General features: G+C 44.0%; 1 protein-coding gene across 1 annotated transcript in view; it reads right to left on the bottom strand.

Annotated features, from left to right (window-relative positions):
- RNFT2 (ring finger protein, transmembrane 2) overlaps positions 1–24,806 on the bottom strand; it is a 92,186-nt gene that overhangs the window by 64,874 nt on the left and 2,506 nt on the right. The window contains exons 2-5 of the mRNA XM_073676365.1: positions 23,408–23,606; positions 21,108–21,604; positions 5,632–5,708; positions 3,761–3,861 (exon numbers count right to left, since the gene is read on the bottom strand). Of these exons, the coding sequence (XP_073532466.1) occupies positions 3,761–3,861; positions 5,632–5,708; positions 21,108–21,604; positions 23,408–23,481 (749 nt within the window). The 5' untranslated portion in view covers positions 23,482–23,606. The remainder of the gene's footprint in view (positions 1–3,760; positions 3,862–5,631; positions 5,709–21,107; positions 21,605–23,407; positions 23,607–24,806) is intronic.

The following is a 24,806-nucleotide window of genomic DNA, read 5'->3' as shown; positions in this document are numbered from 1 at the left end:
AATGAATCTCACAATGAAAGTGATGGGTTAAAAAAAGAGGTTAAAACATAAAGCAAACGATGCACAAGTGAAAGCTACACAAAAGATGAAGTGGATCAGAAGTGATCTCCAGGATTTACTGTGTAGCTGCAGGGTTCTTCGTGTCCACTTTTAAGTTTATATACAGTTTACTATTATAAAGCCAGTACAGACAAAGAATAATCACCGTGCTGTCACTGACTTTGCTTTGAACAAACCAAGTAGGCCCCCAGAGCAGCATCTTGACACTTTGTCCCAATTACAAGATAGCAATGGTAGAGAAATGACCTTCACTGAGCGCAGAACAATCAGTCCAGCCTGATGTGACGGGCATGTTCTTCATCTTACTGCAGTGATCTCTGACTTACAGCTCATTCTTCACTCTATCTATCTAGGACATGCTTTTGATAAGTTTGCAAAACAGAAAGAAAAAAAAACAGTAATGGAAAAATAAAAAAATAACATGAAAAGAAATGTAAAAAAAAAAAAGATACAAACAAAACTCAAAATACTCACACCACACGTGGCTAAGTGATAACCTAAAATATAAAAGCGAGAAATGAAATAAAATATTGAACAGAAAATGAAGAAAATATTTTCTCTATCTATTAGTCTTCATGAATGGCAAAACTTACAAATAAACATGTACTGCAGAGTTCAGACATTGTGGGTACTTCCAGCTGCAGAATTAGTCAAATTATTCATGTTGAACAGGACCTAAAATATAATAGTGGCTGCAGAGCGGAATCATTTTTTTGGCCTCTCCATTGCTGAGATATTAGCCATCAAAGTATTTGGCACCTAATCAGTTAATATTTTTCTTTAAAATCCAAGTGGGTGTTAGACAGTTTTCATTGGGGGGCGTGTACTTACACCCCTTGTATGATGCCGACCAATTATAAGCAGGCAGCAACACTCAAATGGAAGAAGAACACAACCCCACCATAGCTGAGAAACCTATGGTATTGGTGGGGGCGTGTTCTACTTGCTCCAGTGTGTTGCTGCTTGCTTATGATTGGTCAGTATCATACAGTGGGAAAACATACACGCCCCCAGTGAAAACCCTGATAACACTCATTAAAAAAAGTTAACTCATTAGATGTCAAATACTATGATTGCTAATATCCCTGCAACAGAGGCAAAATTAAAATTTCCACTCTGTTGCTACTATTACATTCTGTGTCCAGTTCAACATGAAACATTTGGTGAAAGGTCCACTTAAACGCGAATCTGTGGCAAATTCAGAAGAAATCTGCAACATATATTGTACAAAATCCTCAGATTTATATAGACTTCTCCCGTAGTGTGTGAATGGAGTTTTGTAAAACTGTACTCTTCATATATAGGTTAGATGTGAATGCGATCTCTGTCTACTCTCACTTCTCTGGTTCTTTGATTTTAGTGGTTACATTGTTTATATCTTATATTCTTAAAGGTTTCTATTTTTTTTAAGTACTGGTATATTTTAAATACTTCTGTCAAGCAACTTTGCAATTTACTTATTAGTTCTTGAAATTCCTGTTTTCAAAATTGAGTAATTGTTTATTTTATTGTTTAAGGCTCGTTGTTTAGGAAATTGGCCACTGCTGCAGTCTAGCAGCAGTGGTCGAACATGTGCAGTGCTTAGAAGCTGGTCTTGTAAACACTGCACTGTAGCTGACTGGGATTACTGGAGTACGCTGTTAGCTCCTGATTCTGGAAACTTGCAGTGATACTCTGTTCCTCGAATGCTGCAGAAGCAAAGCTGAAACATATGGCAGCATCGAGAGCATACAGCTCAGGCCAATGGCACGAAGATGATATGCTGTTTCAAACTGCCACTCTACAAGCAGAAATAAGGCAGGAAAGCGGTGCACTCCTCAAAAGATGTTGTCGGACAAAGCCTTTAAAACCTCTGAAGCCAACATAAAGTGGCTCAATGTGAACAAGGCACAAGAGCCCTGAGCCCAAATGTGCTGCATCCAAGAGTTATTAAGGAACTTAGCGAAGTTATTGCTGTGCCATAACTTTTAGAAAATCTCTAGTGACTAGCTTAAAACTAATGTGGCGCCAATTTCCAAAAAGAGCTGTAGATCTTTCCTGGGCAATTATAAACCAGTAAGCTTAACATCCATTGAGGAAAAAATGTTCGAGAAGTTTGTAAGGAACAAGAGTATGTGATAGAAAATAACATAAGTGATATCAAACATGGTTTTACTGCGGACAGAAGTCGTCAAACTAATTTAAGTTTTTAAGTTTATGTTTTAGAAACCTGGACGGAGGGGTAGCTGTGGATATAGTGTTTCGGCAATTAGTAAAATCATTTGACACTGTCCTACATAAACACTTAATGTGTGAATTATGGTCTACAGACTTAGAAAGTTTGCTTTGTGATTGGATTGTAACCTAAAAAAAGGGAGTTGTGATGAATGACTGCTATTCTGAATGCACTTCGGTTACCCCAAGGTCCAGTGATGATCTGCTATGATTCAACTTATTTGTTAATTATATAGAAGAAGGGATTAATAATGTTTCTATTATTTTTGCAGATGACACCAAACTATATTATACAGGGTAGTATATGAAAGAAAAATACAAGCTGACTTGGACAAACTTAGTGTGTGGGCATTCACTTGACAGATAAGGTTAAATGTGGATAAATGTAAAGTATTACAAATGGGCACTGATATGTGGGCATCATATAGTCTAGGGGGAGTAAAACTAGGAGAGTCACTCGTACAGAAGGATCTGGGTGTACTTGTAAATCACAGACTAAATAACAGAACGCAATGTCAGTCAGCAGCTTCTAAAGCCAGCAGGATACGGTCAATAATGAATAGAGTTGTGGACTTATCGGACATGAAGTAATACTACCATTATATAAAGTGTTAGTGTGACCTCAACTGGAATATGCAGTTCTGTTCTGGGCAACAATTCATAATAAGGATGTCCTGGACTTAGAAAAACTACAAAGAACAGCTGCAAAAATGATAAGGGGCATGGAGGGTCTTAGTTATGAGGAAAGATTAAAGGAATTAAGTGTATTTAGCTTTGAGAAGAGATGTCTAAGGGTGAACATGATTAACTTGCACAAGTACATAAATGGCCCATACAAAAAGCATGGTCAAAAGCTGTTTCATGTAAAACCCCCTCAAAAGACAAGGGGGCACTCCCTCCAACTGGACTGTAGAGAAAGAAAAGTTCAATCTCCAGAGGAGACATGAAAACTATTAATGTGAGGAACAGTTTAACTCAGAACTTGGGCACAGCAGGAACAGTCAATGGTTTCAAAAAGGTTTTACATAAATGGTTTTAAAAATGGTTAATATGCTTTTTTAGAAGAAAATAACTTAATGTTTAAGGACATCTTTAAAATTCTTGCTCTAAATGTTGATCCAGTTGATCGACACTCAGGATCAGAAGGGAAAAACCTGCTCTTTAGGTCAGACATGCATTATGGTTTTACCAATACCCCATTCCTTTTATTCTTTCCCACCCCTCGGTTGAACTCGATGGACATTTGTCTATTTTCATCCGTAGTAGCTATGTAATATCTTTGGCAAGATGATCTATATAATATTAGGAAAGTGGTTTTATGTGTATAGAGGATACATGCCACATCTTACTAAGTGCTTTTAAATGAATTTATTACAATGTTTTGAATTGCAAAGGGCATCAAATATACCAAGAACAATGCCAAATACTATTATATAAAAAACTAATAAAGCAAATAAGACCTTGGAAAAGCATTGGTAGAGCTCACCTATAATACAGCTGCTCAGACCGGAAGCTATAAAGTAGGTAACCAGTGTTGCCAATTAAAAACATCACGATCCAAAATACGGTTATCACAGATCGCTTCTCCTGAAGGACAACAGAAAGGAGAAGAGTTACAGGATTTATTGCAGTATATAGTGATGTTGTACCTTCTGCTCAGGGGAGTAGAGAGTATAAGAAAGTGCACGTGAGTACCAACTCTCAGAAAATCTATGAGATTCCACAAACCAAGCAAAAAGAACATGGAGCCACACATGACGCTGATAATCCCACCAAGGCTGCACCATGCTGCATAGTCACCCAAAATCATCAGATATAAAATGACAATACATCTCTTAATAGGAGAAAGCTGGTTATGTACAGAAAACTTGCTATTATTGTACCTTGTTAGTAAGTATATACTGTGAGGGTAGGACAGCAACTGCCTAAGAGATCCCAAAGGACTACTTTGCACACATTGGTCAGCCTTTGATGATCTAAAGGTACATTTTAAAGGGTTTTTACAACAACCTCTGCAGGAGTGCACCACTCCCTTGCCTTCCTGCTCGCCAGGGGGTAGTGTGCTCCTGCTCGATTGACAGTTCAGACAAGAGGCATTCTCACGCCGCTGGCCCAAACTGTGCGCTCGCCGGTGCTGCAAGTATAAGCAGCTTTCCTGTGCAACATCTAGGCAAGCTTCAAAGCAGTGCTCTATTGGAAAGAGCTTGTAAGCACAGCACATGTGCAGACACCACGAATACACAGCAGATGTGACTGGTAATCTAGGCAACCAGCAGTTAAAGGGGTATTCCCATCTCCAAGGTCCTATCCCAATATGTAGTGGGCGTAATAATAATAATATTAGCAAACACCTCCAATTAGAAATGCAGTATAGTTATTCTGATTTGCTGTGTCGATTACCTTATGGGCAGGACATTGCAGCAGTTTAGGTATCCATGGTTACGACCACCAACAGTTAGCTAACTGACTGTCACTATATGAGTGTTCATAACAATGGATACTTAAGCTACTGCAATACCCTACATCAGGTAAATGACACAGTGAATCAGAACTATACTACATTTCTAATTGGAGGTATTTACTAACATTATTATCACACCTACTACATATTGGGATAGGATCTTGGAGATGGGAATACTCCTTTAATAATAAAAGTAAGCATCACAGCGTTTTTGGGAAAGAAGAAGATTTTCAATAACAAGAAAATTAGAAAGTGGTACATTTAAAGGGAATCTGTCAGCAGGTTTTTGCTATGTAATCTGTGGGCAGCATGAGGTAGGGGCTGAGACAGATTTCAGTGATGTGTCACTTATTAGGCTGTGTGTTGCTTTAATACAATGAGAGTTTTATCAGCAGGAGATAAACACAAGGACTACAGCTCGTGAGCATCCTAGTCCAGCTCCACCCCCTCCTCTGATAACCAGCTCACTGTCAATATACAATTAACAGAAAGCTGTGGTTTGGGTGGGGGCAGCTTCCAAAGCTCTGCTACATCTAATAACAGTATCACAATTGCTACACCCCATAAACTAAGTGATACATCGCTGGATTCAGGGTCTCTTTTCCTACATTATACTGCTCTCAGATGAGATAGGAAAACCTGCTGACAGATTCCCTTTAAGCATCCTGAAAGAGACTAATAGGATTGGACATCAATGTTTGATAGGTGGAGAGTCCCTTCACTCAGAATGGAGGGGTAACTTATAAGGTTAGAATTTGAAACCTTTCCTGACATCAATTCTGTTAATTTAGAAGGAACGTTGATGCAATCAAACCCCGTTGGACAGAGATAACATTTGCCTCTACGGTTGCAGCTTCAGAAGTTTCACAAAGCTCTCTCCCAGCAGACAGCCATACCTTTAGAGACACCTGGTATTTGACAGAGGAATTAGCGTAGGCAAAAGTAGTGGCCATCCCGATGCACACAGCGATGCCTGGAAGTGAATAGGATCACGGTTAGTACATCAGCATCAGTGTTACACAAAAGAAAATACTCTCAGAGCTAGCTAAATGGATTAGGGCGGTAAAATCCCAAATTATGAATAAGGAATAATTACTGTATATATGAAAATCTTAAAGAGGTTGTCCAGCAAATCTGACGTGGAATTGAGTGCTGTGTCACACAGCCGGCATCTGCCTGCAACAGCAGCGACTGTAGCTTGCTCCAGTCCATTCTGTTCATGCATTTACCGTAAATGCCGCTGTCAAATCCTGCCACAAGATTTCATGATTGCAGGTGTGTGGGTGCACTGGCTCCCACTGACAGCACACCAATGGGCTGTCATAGCGGCTGGGTGCCTGCTGAACGTCCCAGTATCTGCCATCGTAGTCCACTTATGTGGCTGGGCTACATAGGCGTATGTCATTTTCTTTATGTACTGCAGTATATAGAACAAGCTAGCTGATCGCAGGTTCAAGTCCCCTAAGAGGACTAAAAGAACAAAGTAAAAAAAGGCTTTCAAAATATTAGAAAAAGAATATTAAAAAATTTGACTTGTCCCCTTTTTCCCTTTATAAATACATAATAAAAAAGAAACACATTTGCTAGTGCTGAGTTCATAAAAGTCTGATCAAAATATAAAATTAATAAACTCATTCGGTAAATAGAAAAAATAATTGAAACACAAGAATTGCTGTTTTACCGTCATCACACCTCCCTAAAAAAATGGAATAAAAAGTGATCAAAACATCGTATGTACCTCAAATTGGGGTATTAATATAAACATTAGCTTGACAAAAAAAAACTAGCCCTCACTCGGTAAAATGGAAGGAAATTTTAAGTTACAGGTCTCAAAAAATGGCGAGTTTTTTTTTTTTTTTACAAATTTCAAACATTTTTCTTTCACCAATGAATATTATAATATATATATATATATATATATATATATATATATTATATGCACGCACACACATACACATATACATACATACAGTTGAAACCAGAAGTTTACATACACTATATAAAAAGACACATGTATGTTTTTTCTCAATATCTCACATGAAATCAGAATAAACCTTTCCCGTTTTAGGTAAATTAGGATTACCGTAATTTTTAATATTTGCCAAATGCCAGAATAATGAGAGAGAGAGAATGTTTTACGACATTTTTATTACTTACTGCAAAGTCAAAAGTTTACATACATTTCATTAGTATTTGGTACCATTGCCCTTAAACTGAATGACTTGGGCCAAACGTTTGGGATATCCTTCCACAAGCTTCTCACAATAGTTGGTTGGAATTCGGGCCCATTCCTACTGACAAAAAACTGGTGTAACTGATCCAGGTTTGTAGGTCGCCTTGCTCGCAGCCTTTTCAGCTTTGCCCATAAATATTCAATAGGATTGAGATCAGGGCTTTGTGATGGCCACTCCAAAACATTGACTTTGTTATCCTTAAGCCACTTTATGTACATGCATAAATAGAGACAGAAGGACAGTGGGAAAAAAAGCAGAAAAAATGCACAAAAAACCCAGCAAAACCTGTGTTTTTGACGCCGCTGATTTCCTGCAAATTTGTGACGCTAAAAAACCCAACATGTGTGAACATAGCCTAAGTGTATGTAAACGTTTGACTTTGCAGTAATTAATAAAAATGCCATAAAACATTCTCTCTCTCTCATTATTCTGGCATTTGGCAAACATTAAAAATTATGGTAATCCTAATTGACCTAAAACGGGAAAGGTTTATTCTGATTTCATGTCAGATATTGAGAAAAAGATGCATATGTGTCTTTTTATATAGTGGATGGAAACTTCTGGCTTTCACTGTGTATAATATATATATATTATACACAATGAAAACCATATACATGAAAAATACATTTTATATATATATATATATATATATATATATATATATATATATATATATATATATATACATACAGTACAGACCAAAAGTTTGGACACACCTTCTCATTTAAAGATTTTTCTGTATTTTCATGACTATGAAAATTATACATTCACACTGAAGGCATCAAAACTATGAATTAACACAAGTGGAATAATATACTTAACAAAAAAGTGTGAAACAACTGAAAATGTGTCTTATATTCTAGGTTCTTCAAAGTAGCCACCTTTTGCTTTGATGACTGCTTTGCACACTCTTGGCATTCTCTTGATGAGCTTCAAGAGGTAGTCACCGGAAATGGTCTTCCAACAATCTTGATGGAGTTCCCAGAGATGCTTAGCACATGTTGGCCCTTTTGCCTTCACTCTGCGGTCCAGCTCACCCCAAACCATCTCTATTGGGTTCAGGTCTGATGACTGTGGAGGCCAGGTCATCTGGCGTAGCACCCCATCACTCTCCTCCTTGGTCAAATAGCCCTTACACAGCCTGGAGGTGTGCTTGGGGTCATAGTCCTGTTGAAAAATAAATGATGGTCCAACTAAACGCAAACCGGATGCAATAGCATGCCGCTGCAAGATGCTGTGGTAGCCATGCTGGTTCAGTATGCCTTTAATTTTGAATAAATCCCAAACAGCGTCACCAGCAAAGCACCCCCACACCATCACACCTCCTCCTCCATGCTTCACGGTGGGAACCAGGCATGTAGAGTACATCCGTTCACCTTTTCTGTGTCGCACAAAGACACGGTCGTTGGAACCAAAGATCTCAAATTTGGACTCATCAGACCAAAGCACAGATTTCCACTGGTCTAATGTCCATTCCTTGTGTTCTTTAGCCCAAACAAGTCTCTTCTGCTTGTTGCCTGTCCTTAGCAGTGGTTTCCTAGCAGCTATTTTACCATGAAGGCCAGCTGCACAAAGTCTCCTCTTAACAGTTGTTGTAGAGATGTGTCTGCTGCTAGAACTCTGTGTGGCATTGACCTGGTCTCTAATTTGAGCTGCTGTTAAGCTGCGATTTCTGAGGCTGGTGACTCGGATAAACTTATCCTCAGAAGCAGAGTTGACTCTTGGTCTTCCTTTCCTGGGGTGGTCCTCATGTGAGCCAGTTTCTTTGTAGCGCTTGATGGTTTTTGCAACAGCACTTGGGGACACTTTCAAAGTTTGCCCAATTTTTCGCACTGACTGACCTTCATTTCTTAAAGTAATGATTGTTAGAACCTTGCTCTTAGTTTTTTTTCCTTTGCTGGTCACATGACCTTGTTGGCCTATTTAATCCTGCTCCGCCCTTCTGGCTTTGCTGGACTTCATTGTATATCTACTTTCTAGCTAGCCTGTGCTCTGTGTCTTGCTCTGTTAGTTTGCTTGGTCTACTGACCTCTATGTTCTATATATTTTGTTTGTTCGTCTGTCTGCTACTATTTCTGTTAGGAGGTGTCCCATATTCCTCCCAGTCCTTAGTACTTGTAGGGATTCCTTCCTCACATCTATAGGTCTCCGTACAGACTAGCTTAGGACTTTAGCAGGTCTGATCGCAGGATCAGGTTCCCTGTTACATCGTAGGGATTAAGCTGAGTTCTATCGTAGGGACAGATCTCCTCTCTTTCCTTAGCTCTGGTAGCAGAACATAACAGTAAGTCCAGCCAGCAAATTCTCTAAGGAAAGATTTTTCTGTTCCATCATTGTGTCGGTTCAGGATTTGGTTCATCGCCTGCAGGGACTCTCTCTGGAGGTGGCCGAGCTCCGTCAGCACGTGAGTAACTGTCCTGGAGCACATTTCTTGGAGCCTAAGGTATGTTTGCTGGATTTATTTTTTGGTGAACACCGAGAATTTTTTTCATTCAAAAATGCTTGCTTATTGTATTTTCGTTTGAGACCTAAGTCCTCTGGGGATGAATCCCAGCGCGTAGGGTTCATAATGTCACTTTTGCGCAAAGAGCCTCAGGAGTGGGCCTTTTCTTTGCAACCTAGTGATACATGCTTCAGATCAGTGGATAGTTTTTTTTCTGCTTTGGGACTATTATATGATGATCCTGACCGTGTCGCATCAGCGGAGACTGAGTTGAGACGTTTAAAACAAGGATCAGGTAATGTGGAAAAATATTGTACTCATTTCCGTCGTTGGTCTACTCAAACAGGGTGGAACGATTCTGCTCTGAAAAGTCTATTTCTTGCTGGGTTCAGTGAAAGGGTTAAAGACCTGCTAATTGCTTATCCTACACCTGAAGATTTGCAACAGGCTATGCAATTAGCTATACGGGTGGATAGAAGACTGCGTGCAAGGGTTAATGAGAGCAAATCCTCTGCTATGTCAGTTTCTGGTTATGAGAATGTGTGTACTAACAGTGGTGAACCGATGGAGATTGGATCGGTGGCACCTCGCTCTCAAGAAAAAGACCGTCGATTTTTTGAAGGCTTGTGTTTCTATTGCGGAAAATCTGGTCATTTGATTAAAGGCTGTGAGCTTCGTATGAAGAAAGAAAAAAAAATGGTCAGTCATGCCCGTATTGCCTGTTTAAATTCCAAGGGTGTATTTTTAGCTGCTTCCACGATTGCTCAGGAAAAATTAATGGAATTTCGGGTGTTTGTCGATTGTGGGTCTACTCTGAATGTTATTGATGGGGGATTCGTGGAAAGACTCAATTTAAAACCTGAACCTTTATCATCCCCCATTGCTGTGGTTTCTGTGGATGGTTCCCCTTTGAAGAATATTACTCTCAAGGTCTGTGAATTTCCTCTCACTATTAATGGTGTTCACCATGAGAAATTGGATTTGGTAGTTTTGAATAACTTGCCTTCTCCAGTAATATTGGGATTGCCCTGGTTAAAGTTTCACAATCCTGTACTGGATTGGTCTACCAGTGAAATTAAATCCTGGAGCCATAAATGTTATGACAAGTGTTGTAATGGGCGTATTGCAGCTTTGGATAGGGGAGAATTGCCTGTTCCTATTCAGGATTTTTGGAGAGTTTTTTCTGAGAAGGAATCGCAGGTTTTGCCTCCCCATAGAGACTATGATTGTTCTATTGAATTTGTCCCTGGAGCGACTCTTCCTAAAAGTCGTTTATTTAACCTTACTATTCCTGAGAGGAAGGCTTTGGAGGAATACATACAGACAAGTTTGGCCGCCGGTCACATTAGGCCCTCTAAGTCTCCTGTGGCGGTTGGATTTTTTTTTGTAAAAAAAAAGGACGGCGGTTTACGTCCTTGTCTGGATTTTCGTGAGATTAACAAAATTACTGTACGCAATCCTTACCCACTGCCATTGATTCCTGATCTGTTTAACCAGTTAATGGGGGCCAAGTGGTTCTCTAAAATTGACCTTAAGGGGGCATACAATCTGTTGCGCATGAAGGAGGGTGACGAATGGAAGACTGCTTTTAACACTCCTGTGGGTCATTTTGAGAATCTGGTTATGCCTTTTGGTCTTACTAATGCTCCTGCATTTTTTCAGAACCTGATTAATGACATCCTTAGACCTTTGATCGGTAAAAATGTGGTTGTGTATTTGGATGACATTTTGATTTATTCGCCGGATCTGGAGTCTCATTGGCGGAGCGTGCGTGAGGTATTACAGTTATTAATGGACAATTCGCTTTTTGCTAAGCTGGAGAAATGTGAGTTCGCTGTACAGAGAATTAGTTTTTTGGGCTACATTATCTCCAGCAAAGGTTTTGAGATGGATCCGGTTAAGGTTCAGGCTGTGCAGGAATGGCCTAGGCCTATTGGTTTGAAATCGATACAGAGGTTTTTGGGTTTCGCCAATTACTATAGAAAATTCATAAAAATTTTTTCTAGTATTGTCAAACCTCTGACCGATCTCACCAGGAAAGGTGCTGATGCGGTTCAGTGGTCTTCTGAGGCCATTGAAGCTTTTGTGTATCTCAAGGAGAGGTTCACCTCTGCTCCCATCCTTATGCAGCCTGATGTTACTAGGCCGTTTTTGGTTGAGGTTGATGCTTCCTCTGTGGGGGTTGGCGCAGTATTGTCTCAGGATAACGGGGATGGATTACATCCCTGTGCCTTTTTTTCAAAAAAATTTTCGGAGACTGAACTGAATTACGATATTGGTAATCGGGAATTATTGGCTATTAAACTCGCATTTGAACACTGGCGCCACTTCTTGGAAGGTGCGGAATTTCCCGTTCAGGTTCTTACGGATCATAAAAATCTGATATATCTTGATGCTGCCAAGCGCCTGAATGCCCGTCAGGCTAGGTGGGCACTGTTTTTCTCGCGGTTTAATTTCTCCGTTACTTACATCCCTGGTACTAAGAATGTTAAGGCGGATGCCTTGTCTCGCAGTTTTTCTCCCATAGTCGGTGCTGAGAAAGAGGAGAACATTTTACAAGAAGGTGTTGTGATAGCTGCTTTAGACTCCGTTTTGGAAAATGAGATTCTTAAAGCACAGGAGAATGCCCCTTCTAACACTCCTCATGGGAGGTTGTTTGTGCCTGGGACCTTTAGGAGAGATTTGTTTGTTGAGTGTCACGAATCTCGGTTGGCAGGTCATCCCGGAATCTCTGAGACCAAGAGACTGGTGGGTCGCAGTTTTTGGTGGCCTGGATGGCAGAAGGAAGTCATTAAGTGGGTGCGTCAATGTACTATATGTGCTAGATCTAAGTCCTCACATACTCCTGCTGCGGGGTTGCTTTGTCCTTTGGAGGTTCCCAGTGCTCCTTGGACACATTTGGCTATGGACTTTATAACTGACCTTCCCCCCTCTGAGGGTTTTACTGTCATCTGGGTGGTCGTGGACCGTTTTAGCAAGATGTGTCACTTGGTTCCTTTCGTCAAACTGCCCTGCGCTAAAACTCTCGCTAAGGCCTTTGTCAAGGAAATTGTCAGACTTCATGGCGTTCCTGCTGACATTGTTTCTGATAGGGGTCCTCAGTTCGTGGCTCGTTTTTGGCGTGCCTTTTGTGATAGGTTGGGAGTTCATTTGTCGTTCTCGTCCGGATATCATCCTGAATCTAATGGCCAGACAGAAAGGAAAAACCAGGATGTTGAGCAGTTCTTGCGTTGTTTTGTGGCAGACAATCAAGAGGGGTGGTCTGAGTTTCTGCCACTTGCTGAATTTGCTCTGAACAATCATACATCTTCTTCTGCTGGTTGTTCGCCTTTTTTTGTTGTTCTGGGAGACATCCGTCGTTTGGGTCGTTCTCCAAGTTGGGATCTGCCGTGCCTGAGGAGGAGAATTTTTCCGGTGATTTGGAGAGAGTTTGGACGGATGTGCGTGGTAATCTTCAGGAGGCCAACAGAAAATCTAAAGACTACTTTGATAGGAAACGACAGGAGGTTTTGTTCGCTGTTGGTGACATGGTTTGGTTGTCCTCTAGGAATCTGCGGTTGAGGATTCCTTCAAAGAAATTGGGTCCCAAGTTTGTAGGGCCCTTTAAGGTGCTTCAGGTTGTCAACCAATCTGCTGTTAGGTTGGAGGTTCTTACCTCCTGGAGAATTAATCCGGTATTTCATGTCTCTCTGTTGAAAAAAGCTGTTGTATCGGATTGTGATGCCTCTGCCTCTGTTCCTCCGGTGGTGGAGGACGGGGAATATGAAATTTCTCGCATCCTTAACTCTAGACGGTATAGAGGTAGTTTGCAGTATCTTGTGGCCTGGAAAGGTTTCGGTCCCGAGGATAACTCTTGGGTGAGGTCGGATGATGTTTCCGCGTCCAGACTTATCAGAGCGTTTCACAGGAGATTTCCTGATAAGCCTGGTCCTAGGGGATCCGGAGGATCCTCTTAGAAGGGGGGGTACTGTTAGAACCTTGCTCTTAGTTTTTTTTCCTTTGCTGGTCACATGACCTTGTTGGCCTATTTAATCCTGCTCCGCCCTTCTGGCTTTGCTGGACTTCATTGTATATCTACTTTCTAGCTAGCCTGTGCTCTGTGTCTTGCTCTGTTAGTTTGCTTGGTCTACTGACCTCTATGTTCTATATATTTTGTTTGTTCGTCTGTCTGCTACTATTTCTGTTAGGAGGTGTCCCATATTCCTCCCAGTCCTTATTACTTGTAGGGATTCCTTCCTCACATCTATAGGTCTCCGTACAGACTAGCTTAGGACTTTAGCAGGTCTGATCGCAGGATCAGGTTCCCTGTTACATCATAGGGATTAAGCTGAGTTCTATCATAGGGACAGATCTCCTCTCTTTCCTTAGCTCTGGTAGCAGAACATAACAATGATGGCCACTCGTTTTTCTTTACTTAGAATTTGTATTATGGCAAGAAAAAAGCAGCTAACAGTCTATTCAGTAGGACTATCAGCTGTGTATCCACCAGACACCTGCACAACACAACTGATGGTCCCAACCCCATTTATAAGGCAAGAAATCCCACTTATTAAACCTGACAAGGCACACCTGTGAAGTGAAAACCATTTCCGGTGACTACCTCTTGAAGCTCATCAATAGAATGCCAAGAGTGTGCAAAGCAGTCATCAGAGCAAAAGGTGGCTACTTTGAAGAACCTAGAATATAAGACATATTTTCAGTTGTTTCACACTTTTTTGTTAAGTATATAATTCCACACGTGTTAATTCATAGTTTTGATGCCTTCAGTGTGAATGTACAATTTTCAAAGTCATGAAAATACAGAAAAAAGGAGATTTTTGTGTACTCAGCGTAAAATCTCTTTCTCTTAGCCTCTAATTGGGGGACACAGGACCTTGGGTGTTATGCTGCGGTCCACTAGGAGGCAACACTATGCATAATCTGAAAAAGATTAACCATGGCTCCTCCTCTGCAGTATACACCCCTAGACGGCGTCAGCCATCTTCAGTTTTGTGCAAAAGCAGTAGGAGGAACGCAAGTCATGCCTATGAAAAGGCAACTATATAAGAACTCATAGCAAAACCAATATGAAAACTCAACTTAACGGCCCGGAAGGGCAACAGGGTGGGAGCTGTGTCCCCCAATTAGAGGCTAAGAGAAAGAGATTTTACGGTGAGTACACAAAAATCTCCTTTACTCTGTCGCCTCATTGGGGGACACAGGACCTTGGGACGTCCCAAAGCAGTCCCTGGGTGGGAAGCAATGGACGAATATTGTGTAGACGGGTCCCTATAATTAGGGTACTGCCGCCTGCAGAACACGTCTGCCCAGGCTCGCATCTACTGAGGACTGGGTATGAACGCTATAGTGATTGGTAGACGTGTGTAGGCTGGTCCAGGTGGCTGCCTTACACACTTGTTGTGCCGAATGGCCCAGGAGGCCCCTACCGCACGTGTCGAATGTGCCGTAATACCTACTGGAAGAGGAGAATTTTTGAGGCGGTAGGCCTCTTGTATGGTGGATCTGATCCACCTGGCAAGGGTAGCTTAGAAGCTGGCAGACCCTTGAGGCCACCTTCCAGAAGGAGGAAAAGAGAATCAGATTTCCGGAAGGGCGCAGTGCTAGACACATAGATACGCAATGCCCTGACGAGGTCAAGCGTATGGAAAGCCTTTTCCACTCTATGAACCGGAAGAGATGGTAGTGAAATTTCTTCATTGAGATGGAAGTTGAACACAACCTTCGGAAGGAAGGATGGAACCGTACGGAGGACTACCTTGTCCTGGAAAAAATTCAGGAAGGGCTGTGTGCAGGAGAGTGCTGAGAGTTCAGACACCCTGCGTAGCGAGGTGATTGCCACGAGGAAAAAAAACACCTTCTGTGATAGAAGATGGAGTGGGACTTCCCTAAGGGATTCAAAGGGTGATTCCTGCAATGCAGTCAGCACCAGGTTGAGGTCCCACGTTTCTAGTGGTCGTCTGTAGGGGGGAACCAATCGGGAAACCCCCTGAAGAATGTTCTTACTTGCGGTTTGTAAGCAATGCACTTTTGAAAAAGCACTGAAAGGGCTGACACCTGGCTCTTAAGGGAGGCCAGGGATAGTCTGGCTCCCAGGCCCGATTGGAGAAAACCGAGTACCCTAGGTAGGGAATAGGGTAGTGGGGTTTGGTTACGAGATTCGCACCAGGTAAAGAAGGCTTTCCAGGTACAGTAGTAAATCTTGGTAGAGGTTGGTTTTCGTGCTCTGATCATGGTTCCATTGACACCTGGCGAAAAACCTGCCTGGGTTAGAATCCAGGTCTCAATGGCCACGCCGTCAAATTGAGGGCCTCTAAGTTCTGGTGGTAGAACGGGCCTTGTGATAGAAGATCCGGGCGGTCGGGGAGACGCCAGGGTAAGTCTGCTGTGAGTCGTACCGTACGATGTCGGCGTACCGTGTACGCCTGGGCCAGTCCGGTGCAATTAGGATGGTTGGTACTCCCTCCTGTTTGATCTTTCTCATCACTCTGGAAATCAGGGGGAGAGGTAGAAAAATGTACAGGAGCTGGAACTGGGTCCAGTCCTGAACCAGGGCGTCCTCCGCTAGCGCTCGCGGGTCACGTGATCTGGCCATGAATTTGGAGACTTTGGCATTGAGGTGAGACGCCATTAGGTCCACGTCCGGAGTACCCCAACGATGGCAGATCTGTTGAAAGATTTTGGGATGGAGAGCCCACTCTCCCGAGTCTATTCCTTGCCGGCTGAGGAAGTCTGCTTCCCAGTTGTCTACACCTGGAATGTGGACCGCAGAGATAATGGAGCTCGTTTTCTCCGCCCAGTGAAGGATGCGTGTCACTTCTTGCATCGCTCTGGCACTGCGGGTTCCCCCTTGGTGTTTGACATATGCCACGGCCGTGGCATTGTCCGATTGTACTCTGATGTGAGAGGCTGCCAGTAAGTGATGGAAGGCTCTCAACGCCAGGAGGATGGCACGAATCTCCAGGATGTTGATGGGCAAGGTTGCTTCCGCTGGGGACCACTTGCCCTGTGCTCTGTGGTGTAGGTGTACTGCACCCCAACCCGTCAGGCTTGCGTCTGTGGTCAGGACCTTCCATTGACCTGGGAGAAAGCATTTCCCTTTTGTTAGAGAGGTCCGGTTGAGCCACCAGTGAAGGGACTTCCTGGTTGACAACGTCAGCTGGAACTTCCTGTCGAGGGAAGAAGGGTTCCTGTGCCATGACTTGAGAATGTCTAATTGGAGAGGTCTGAGGTGAACTTGGGCAAATGGAACCTCTTCTATTGCCGCCACCATCCTGCCAAGGACTCTCCTGGCAAACCGGAGAGATCGAGGGGGTTTGCTGAGAAGGGTGCGAACTCCTAAACGGAGAGGCAATGCCTTGTCCTTGGGAAGGAGTATTAGACCCCTGGAGGTATTTAGCATTCCCAGGAATGTCAGAGACTGGTTTGGGGCTGTTGACGACTTTTGTAGGTTGACTAACCAGCCCAGGCGACTCAGTGTCGATCGTGATTGAGACACTGAGCTCGCAGTCCTTGAAGGTGGGAGCCTTGACGAGGAAATCGTCTAGATAGATATGGAATGACCACTATGCCTCTGGAGTGTAGGACGTGCATGGTGGCTGCCATGACTTTGGTAAACACTCTGGGGGTCTTGGCGAGTCCGAACGGGAGAGCCACGAACTGGTAGTGGCCCTGGTCGATTGCGAACCTGAGAAATCTCTGATGGGCCGATGCAATTGGTATATGCAGGTATGCATCTTGTATGTCTATATTCTCCTTTTTCCATGGATGCGATGGTGGAACGAAGAGACTCCATACTGAAGTGACGTACTCTTACATATTTGTTGAGCTGTTTTAGATCTAGTATGGGCCGTGCCCCACCTCCATTCTTGGGGACTACGAATAGATTGGAGTAGAACCCCTGGAAGCGCTCGGCTGTTGGGACACGTATTATGACACGTGCTTGAAGGAGCGAGGAGACCGCTTGGTGAAAAGCTTTTTCTGGCGGTTTTGGGGGAACAGATATAAGGAATCTGTTTGGTGGGTTGGAAGTAAATTTTATTTTGTATCCTGAAGATACTAGTTCCCTGACCCACCTGTCTTCTGTAATAGGTAGCCAGACTTGATGAAAGAGTAAAAGTTGGCCGCCTACAGGTGGAGTGTCTTTTTGAGTCCGTGAGTCATGATGAGAAGAAATTTTTTGGATTTCCCTCTTTTTGATTGGCCTGCATTTGACAGCCAGGTCTTGTCCGACTTTTGTGTCGATCTCGAGTCTTCCCTGCGTGTGAAGCGGCTGTTATTTTGTGCTGGCCGAGAGACGGACCAGCCGGAAGAGTTCCGAAAGGATCGTAATCTAGCTTGGTTACGCTTTTTATAATTGCGTTTGGGTTTCAGTTGGGGAAGAGAGGTTCTCTTACCCCCGGTGGCGTTGGATTTCATTGTGTCCAACTTTTCACCGAAAAGCCGACCGCTGAGGTATGGAAGCTGCGTGAGGGACTTCTTAGAGGCTGCGTCCGCTTTTCATTCACGCAGCCAAAGGATACGCCGAATAGTGATGGCGTGTGATATTGCCCCCGCTGCACCTCTTGCAGAATCCAGAGCTGCATGAAGCAAGTAGTCTGCCACAACTGGTATTTGAACTTCTTGCTCCGACAGTTCAGGGGCAGAAGCTTGAAGGCCAATTTGTAAATTTTTGCCCAAGCCAGTATGGTCTTGGCTGCCCAGACTGAAGCGAGCGCGGGAGCTAGGGAGGCTCCTGTGATTTCGCAAATTGAACGAGCCATACTTTCTACCTGCCGGTCTGCTGCATCCCTGAGGGTTGAGCTATCTGGCAGTGAAAGAAGTGTCTGTTCTGCCAGCCTGGAGACTGGGGGGGTCCACTGCTGGTGGGTCTGTCCATTCTTTGAGGATAGATTTTAAATTCTGAATGATTCAAGAAAAACTTAGGCGGCTTCAGGGCTCCTTCAAATGAAATGTTATCTTGTGGTGCGTCTGGGGTCGGATCAGAGATATCCAGCACCCGATGTATGGACGAGATTATGTCCTCAACTAGCGCTGTATTGCTAGGTGGGCTTAGAGTTAGGGATCCAGTTTCTTTGTCTGAGTCAGAATCTTCTGACTCCTGTGTGTCACAAAGGTGTCTCCTAGGTGAATCAGAATGGAGTATTTCTCTGGACGGGGAATGGTGCGGAGAAATATAATCCCTGTCCCTGGTAGGGGACTGTCTAGATGACCTGGGACTACGGTATCTGTCCCTAGACAGGGATGACCATGTGCTGTGTGATGACGCAGATGAGCGTGACCTATGGGTGCGCTTGCGTCCTGACCCTGACCTGGATGTGCCTGGGTCAGTATGTGGCTGAGCCAGACTTTCCCTTTGCTGGGTAGTCTAGGGTATGGCTTTGCAGAGCCTGAATCAATTGTCGGTCATGTTATCTATGAACTGTGTCATAGATTGTGACATTTGAGTGGCCCATTCCACTGAAGGATAGTAGGGGCTGCTTGGGACTCTGGCACAGTAGTCTGCGTACAATCCTCGCAATGCGGATATGCCGCTGGGAAGAACATTACTGCAGGCTTCTCACCACTCTGGAAGAGCAGTCCTGCCTGGTTTTCTTAGACTTTGAGCCCGGCATAGTGCACCTGGAGTGGCTATGCAGGGGGGCTAACTGTGCAGAGGAGGATACAGAGTATTAGAAAATTCACAGCTGAGGGGTAACTCAAGCTGAGAACTTACCCCACCATTGTGCCCCTGTGAGCAGCACTGAAAAAGCCTGGTCCTGTGCCTCCTCGGAGACCTGGCTGGCCTGTGAATGTCCTGCAGCAGTAATGGCCGCCGTAGCTCTTCTCCTGTATCCTGAGGTGAAGGAGAAGGGGGGCGGAGTGCTGCAAGGGCGGCAGTTTCTATGGAGATGCGCGCCCTGCAGCCTAGATCCGCCCCCTGTGTGACACCGCAGAGTGTCAAAATCGTCATCCGGGGGGCGGGCGGAGAATGGGCGGTAGCTTCGGCTAGGCCGAAGCTGCAGTCTAAATTTATTTTCTATGCCCAAAAGGGCTCCAGGCCGGCGCGGTAGTCTGGGGGGGGGGCGGATCAGAACCGGAACCCCCTGGATTGAAAGGCAGAATGGCGGTGGGGGCATAAATGGAAGGGGGCTCTGAAGAGAGTCCCCCTTAGGCGCTTTTAGGGAGAAAGCTGCCGCAGGTGCAGAGCCTGTGAAGGCCTGTGCCTGTATGTGCTATGGCTGCCTGCACTCCCCGCGGCTCCTACAGGATCCCACAGACAGACTGGGGCTCCTGTATTGCTGCTGGTCCTCGGCTGCGGTGTGCTGGCTGCTGAGAGCTGCAGATGCTGCCGTCCAGGCCCTACCTGATGGTGTCTCAACCTAATACCCCCAGGGGGGATTAGGGAGGGAGCCGCTGTCACTGTCAGGGAGCTTTGTCCTCGCCTCAACATCGGACCAAGACCGAGGGAATTGGGGAAGGAGGGGGGGTTCTCAACTTCGAGCCTGACCCGAGGGGCCGGAGAAGGAGCAGCATGGTGGCTACGCCATCTCAACTTCAACTGTGCACCCCATAGTAGGGGGCAGAGGAAGGAGCCATGCCGGGGGTCTCTTAAGAGACCCTCTTTTCTTCATCTGTAATCCCGTGCTGAAGCGAGGGACGAGTGAAGGTCTGAGGTGTGCCTCCTTGCGACACTAAGCAAAAATTGAAGATGGCTGACGCCGTCTAGGGGTGTATACTGCAGAGGAGGAGCCACAGTTAATCTTTTTCAGATTATGCATAGTGTCGCCTCCTAGTGGACAGCAGCATAACACCCAAGGTCCTGTGTCCCCCAATGAGGCGACAGAGTAATCTTTAAATGAGAAGGTGTGTCCAAACTTTTGGTCTGTACTGTATATATATATATATATATATATATATATATAAATAAAATGGATGTATTTTTCATGTATATGGTTTTCGTTGTGTATAATATATATATTATACACAGTGAAGACCATATACATGAAAAATATATATATATATACCTATTCAAGTTTGGTATTGCCACACTCATGCTGATCCCAGAAGTCATGTTGCCAGGTCATTTGTACTGCATTTGGATTCTTTTTCTTCCATTTCTTTTTCTTAGTACAGTGTATGGTAAAATGATTGGCTTTAATCTCTTCCCTTCATTTTTGCTCTTTTTTTTTCCTTCATTTTGTCCAAGAGCCATAACTTTTTTATTTTTCCATCAGCTTAGATATATGAGGGCTTGTTGTTTGCAGGACAAATTGAAGTTTTGAACGAGACCATTCAATTTTACCATACAATATACTGGGAAATGTAAACAAAAAGTGTGGTACAATGGTAAAAAAAATGCAATTCCGCCACTATTTTTGGAATTTGATTGTGCATTAAAAATGACCTGGGAATGTGATTTTTCAGGTCAGATTGAGCTCATTAGATGCAGCTGTCAGAGATGGACAGCAGCATTTAAGGGGTCAGCAACAGCGGCTGAAGCTAGCTCTGGACGCAGCTGTTAAGAGGCGGATGCCACCAGTATAACACTACCGGCATCAGCCATCCGCGGTGTTGGTACAGCTCTTGAACCCACTCCATACACGGGCACCCCAATGTCACACACCTGGAGGGGGTTAATGGTGGTATGTTGTAATAAAACACAACTATGAAACAAGAACACAGGCTGAGTACATGTTAATAGAATACTACTACTCACCAAGTTTATGCTGGAAGCAGACTTTAGCAAGTAATATAAGAATGAATGGAAGTCCCTTCTGTAACCAAGAAACTATGGCCCGCAGCTCAGACAGGGCTGGCGCTGGAGTGCCAGCTTCCTCGCTGTTCTCCTCCCTGTGACGTTCGGTTGTGGCAGCATGTAGCAGTGAGGGTCTGGAGTGGGAGTGCTGGAAATGATGCTGCTGATGGTGGGCTGGTGGTTGTGGTGGCTGCCTGTGGTGAGGATGATGGTGAGAAAAGGTGCTGGATTCAGAGCGCCCACTGGCTTCTTCTCTTAGTGGAGGTGGCATCTGGATGAAAACATCAGCTCCTCCTGGCGTGGAGCCCAGAACTAAACCAGACTGAACAGTGATGGGTCCAGGCTGGAGACCAGCTAAGCTGGAGAACAGATGCTGAGAAGAAGGGGCGTCTTGCTTTAATCCATTAAATACTCCATCATCCATACTGGTATCAGCGCTAAGGTTCTGACCTCGACTCCTAAAGCAGTAGGAGGAAAGTAAAGAGTGAATGGATTGGCCATTAATAGCCCGGTTCGTCTGCATGTGGTCTCCAGCACTGAAGCTATGACTGGGCACAGTGACAAAGAGAGGATGGGATTACAGATCCTGAAGCGGGACTAGCCCTGGGGGAGTAGACGCCTGCTGGACTAGTCCTGGCTAATTACTATACACTGCCACTTATACATCAGAGTTTTGTAACACAACACGTTTGATTAAATGGGTTCTAGATTGATAAATCTGCAGTCATTCTGTGTAAGTGCAGACTTGTGAATCCCCTCAGCACACGCACTGTGAGGATTCACTGGTGTCTGCGCTGGGAACGGCGGCCCCAGCCAGACCCCGTCTATTGGACGCCCTCTACAGGGGTTCTGGCCGGGAGTATGTATATTGCATGCTTGCCCGCCGTTCCAGGTGCAAACACCGGTGAAACCTCGCAGGGCACAGTGCAAGTGCTGGGGGGATTCACAAGTCTGCAGTCACACAGAGTGACTGCAGACTTGTCAGTCTAGACCAGACCACCCATTGAAGGATTTCTGCAGATGAGCGTATTAAAAATCGTCCAAGTTTCATCCAGAAAATTTGGATGATTTTTTTAAGAATTTTCATCGGCTTTTCATCCATGTGTCCACTTTTTACGTCAGTGTGACATCCATGTGACGTCTGAGTGCGATCCATTATAATGCAACTAAATTTAAACACGTACATGACCAAATACTGTTTTTTAGGTTTCTAACAAAAATCTATATAAAAAAAGAAAAAATAAATAAATCGGATGCCATTCAGATATTCCACGTGGGAACCGTTTTTTTTCTCGCACCCATAGACTTGAATGTGTGAGTCTCATCCTAGACTTGGATGAAACCAGCGTATGCTGCAATTTTGTTTTTTACCACAGAAGCTCGGACTGAGAAAAAAAAATCATTCATGTGAACAGCACTCTGGAATAGCACGGGTCAGTGCGCTGTCAGACCACTGTCCAATATATCCGCTCGTCTGCATGACACACTCTCTCCATGCTTTGTGTAATAACTGTGTAACAATATGTGTAGCCATGCTGCATCTGTCGGTAGAGAAGCTGGGGAAACCTGACATGTCCCCTTTCAAGCACAGTACTAGAAATATATACGTCCGAAGGAGAGATTGGTTAAAAAAGCGCTCCAGCGTCTCTTATTACTGCTTGGACAGCCTCGTTCAGAGTCTCATAGACTTACACTGAGAAAGTGACCGCTGGTCTACACAGAAAACGCCTTGTGGGCCGGTAATTCAGTATTTGGTCAGTATTTTACCTCAGTATTTGTAAGCCAAAACCAGGAGTGGGTGATAAATCCAGAAGTGGTGACGTGTTTCTATTATACTTTCCTCTGATTGTTCCACTCCTGGTTTTGGCTTACAGATACTGAGGTAAAATACTGACCAAATACTGAGCGTGTGAACGTGGCCTTAAGGTCTGCGTGATGTCACTCATGTTCCATTAATAACTACAACAAAGCAAATAAAAGACTTCCCTGAGCACCTTGCCCCTTTGGCTACCATAGTCCATCCTTGGCAAGCAGTATAGAATCTCCATAACTGAGGAGAACCTGTTAAGGCAGAAGCGATACACCGCTCGTTCTTAGCAATTAATAGGGGTCTCACCGCCTATAACCCCATCAGTCAAAACTCCTGATTTGCCTCACTGATGTGTGAGAAATGCCCACAAATGTTTTGCAGGAAATGTCAACTATTTCATTCACTTTCTTGCTCTCGTGATAGAGATACCCTCCGTTCCTCTGCTTCTTACCTTTCTGGAGGAGGGTTATCCGTCAGGCTGCTGTGTCTTCTCTGCATTGTCCTCAGGACCCTCAAACAATACATTTAAAGTGTATCGCCTATGGGGACAGTGGTCAGGCAGGTCTGGAGAACATTGGTGATCTTCATAGAGTTCACTTTGAAGTTTGATTTTGGAGACCCCAAAAGTGCACCTCCTTCATTACTGTCCACTGATTGGAATAAAATAAGAGAGTAAAAAAACAATAGGTGCAGAGGATACGTAAATCACAGTAAGAAGACATGATCGTGTCAAGGATAAGAAATCAGATTAAGGGTATGTGCAGCGCACACTACCTACGTTTTCACCTGCATGTTCCCCCTGCAAAACAATGAAAGAATTGATATCCTGCATATCTGAAACTCTGATGGTGAAAGTGAAGACAAGGACCAAACACTAATGAATATCTGATCCAAAACACCGATGAAAATCACTGGGTTTTTTTTTGCTAATATTGAAAAATCACTGACATGTGAATGAGGCCTTACAGTGTGTTTTTAAATTATTTTCCAGGTGCAAAAACTAAAATAAAGGGAAAAGTAAACTAAAAATACCCAAATGCACTTGTTTGCACTGGGCACATAAAAATGTAAAAAAGAACTATGGTACTTATATTGTCATAGTTTACAGTCAGGTAATCGGTTTGGGGGGGGTGTTGAATGAAAAGATTCATTGCGTTCTGTGTCCCCGTCGGGGCATACATCCTGAAATTCCCCACAAAACGGGGGCTGGACGTATGCTGTGACGGGGGCCATAGACCACAATGCCATGCACTTTTTTCGGGAGTGTACACCCACAGGAGGCGGGCACTCAGACGTAGCAGCCTATGACTGTGTGTCCGCCTCCTGTGGGCTTACACTCCCAAAAAAAGTGCACGGCAGAGTGCACGTTCACTCTGCCGTCACCATTGCGGTCAATGGCCACCGTCAGAGCATACGTCCATACCTCGTTTTGCGGGGAATTTTAGGACATATGCCATGACGGGGACACAGAACACAATGTGAAAGCACCCTAAGGGTTTTACAGGATGTTACAAAAACTAGCCACAAACAGCAAATAGTGTAAAACAAAGACGTACCTTATACTCAGGTCTGTGGAGTCGTAGGTTTGGCTTACCGACTCCACAGCCCTGCTTATACGCACCCGCTTTATCCCCCTGCAGACTATTACTCGTCTTAGCGGCCATTTGCTGTACTTGCCGGCATCACATCTAAACTGGATAATAGGCTGCAGTTGGATAAATCAGTCCTCTTTATTTTATAGCATTTGCTCTTTATGGGTGACTTTCTTAAGACACTGGAGAACCTCTTGAGGTGACTTGTCTATTAATTAGATACTGGTAACCTCTCTGTAGGGAAGGTAATCAATATCA

Source organism: Phyllobates terribilis, unplaced genomic scaffold, assembly GCF_046119375.1.
Source record: "Phyllobates terribilis strain yellow unplaced genomic scaffold, ASM4611937v1 Scaffold_1__5_contigs__length_1240528914, whole genome shotgun sequence".
In the NCBI taxonomy this organism is placed as follows: Eukaryota; Metazoa; Chordata; class Amphibia; order Anura; family Dendrobatidae; genus Phyllobates; species Phyllobates terribilis.
This window is presented reverse-complemented; position numbering and strand designations above follow the sequence as displayed.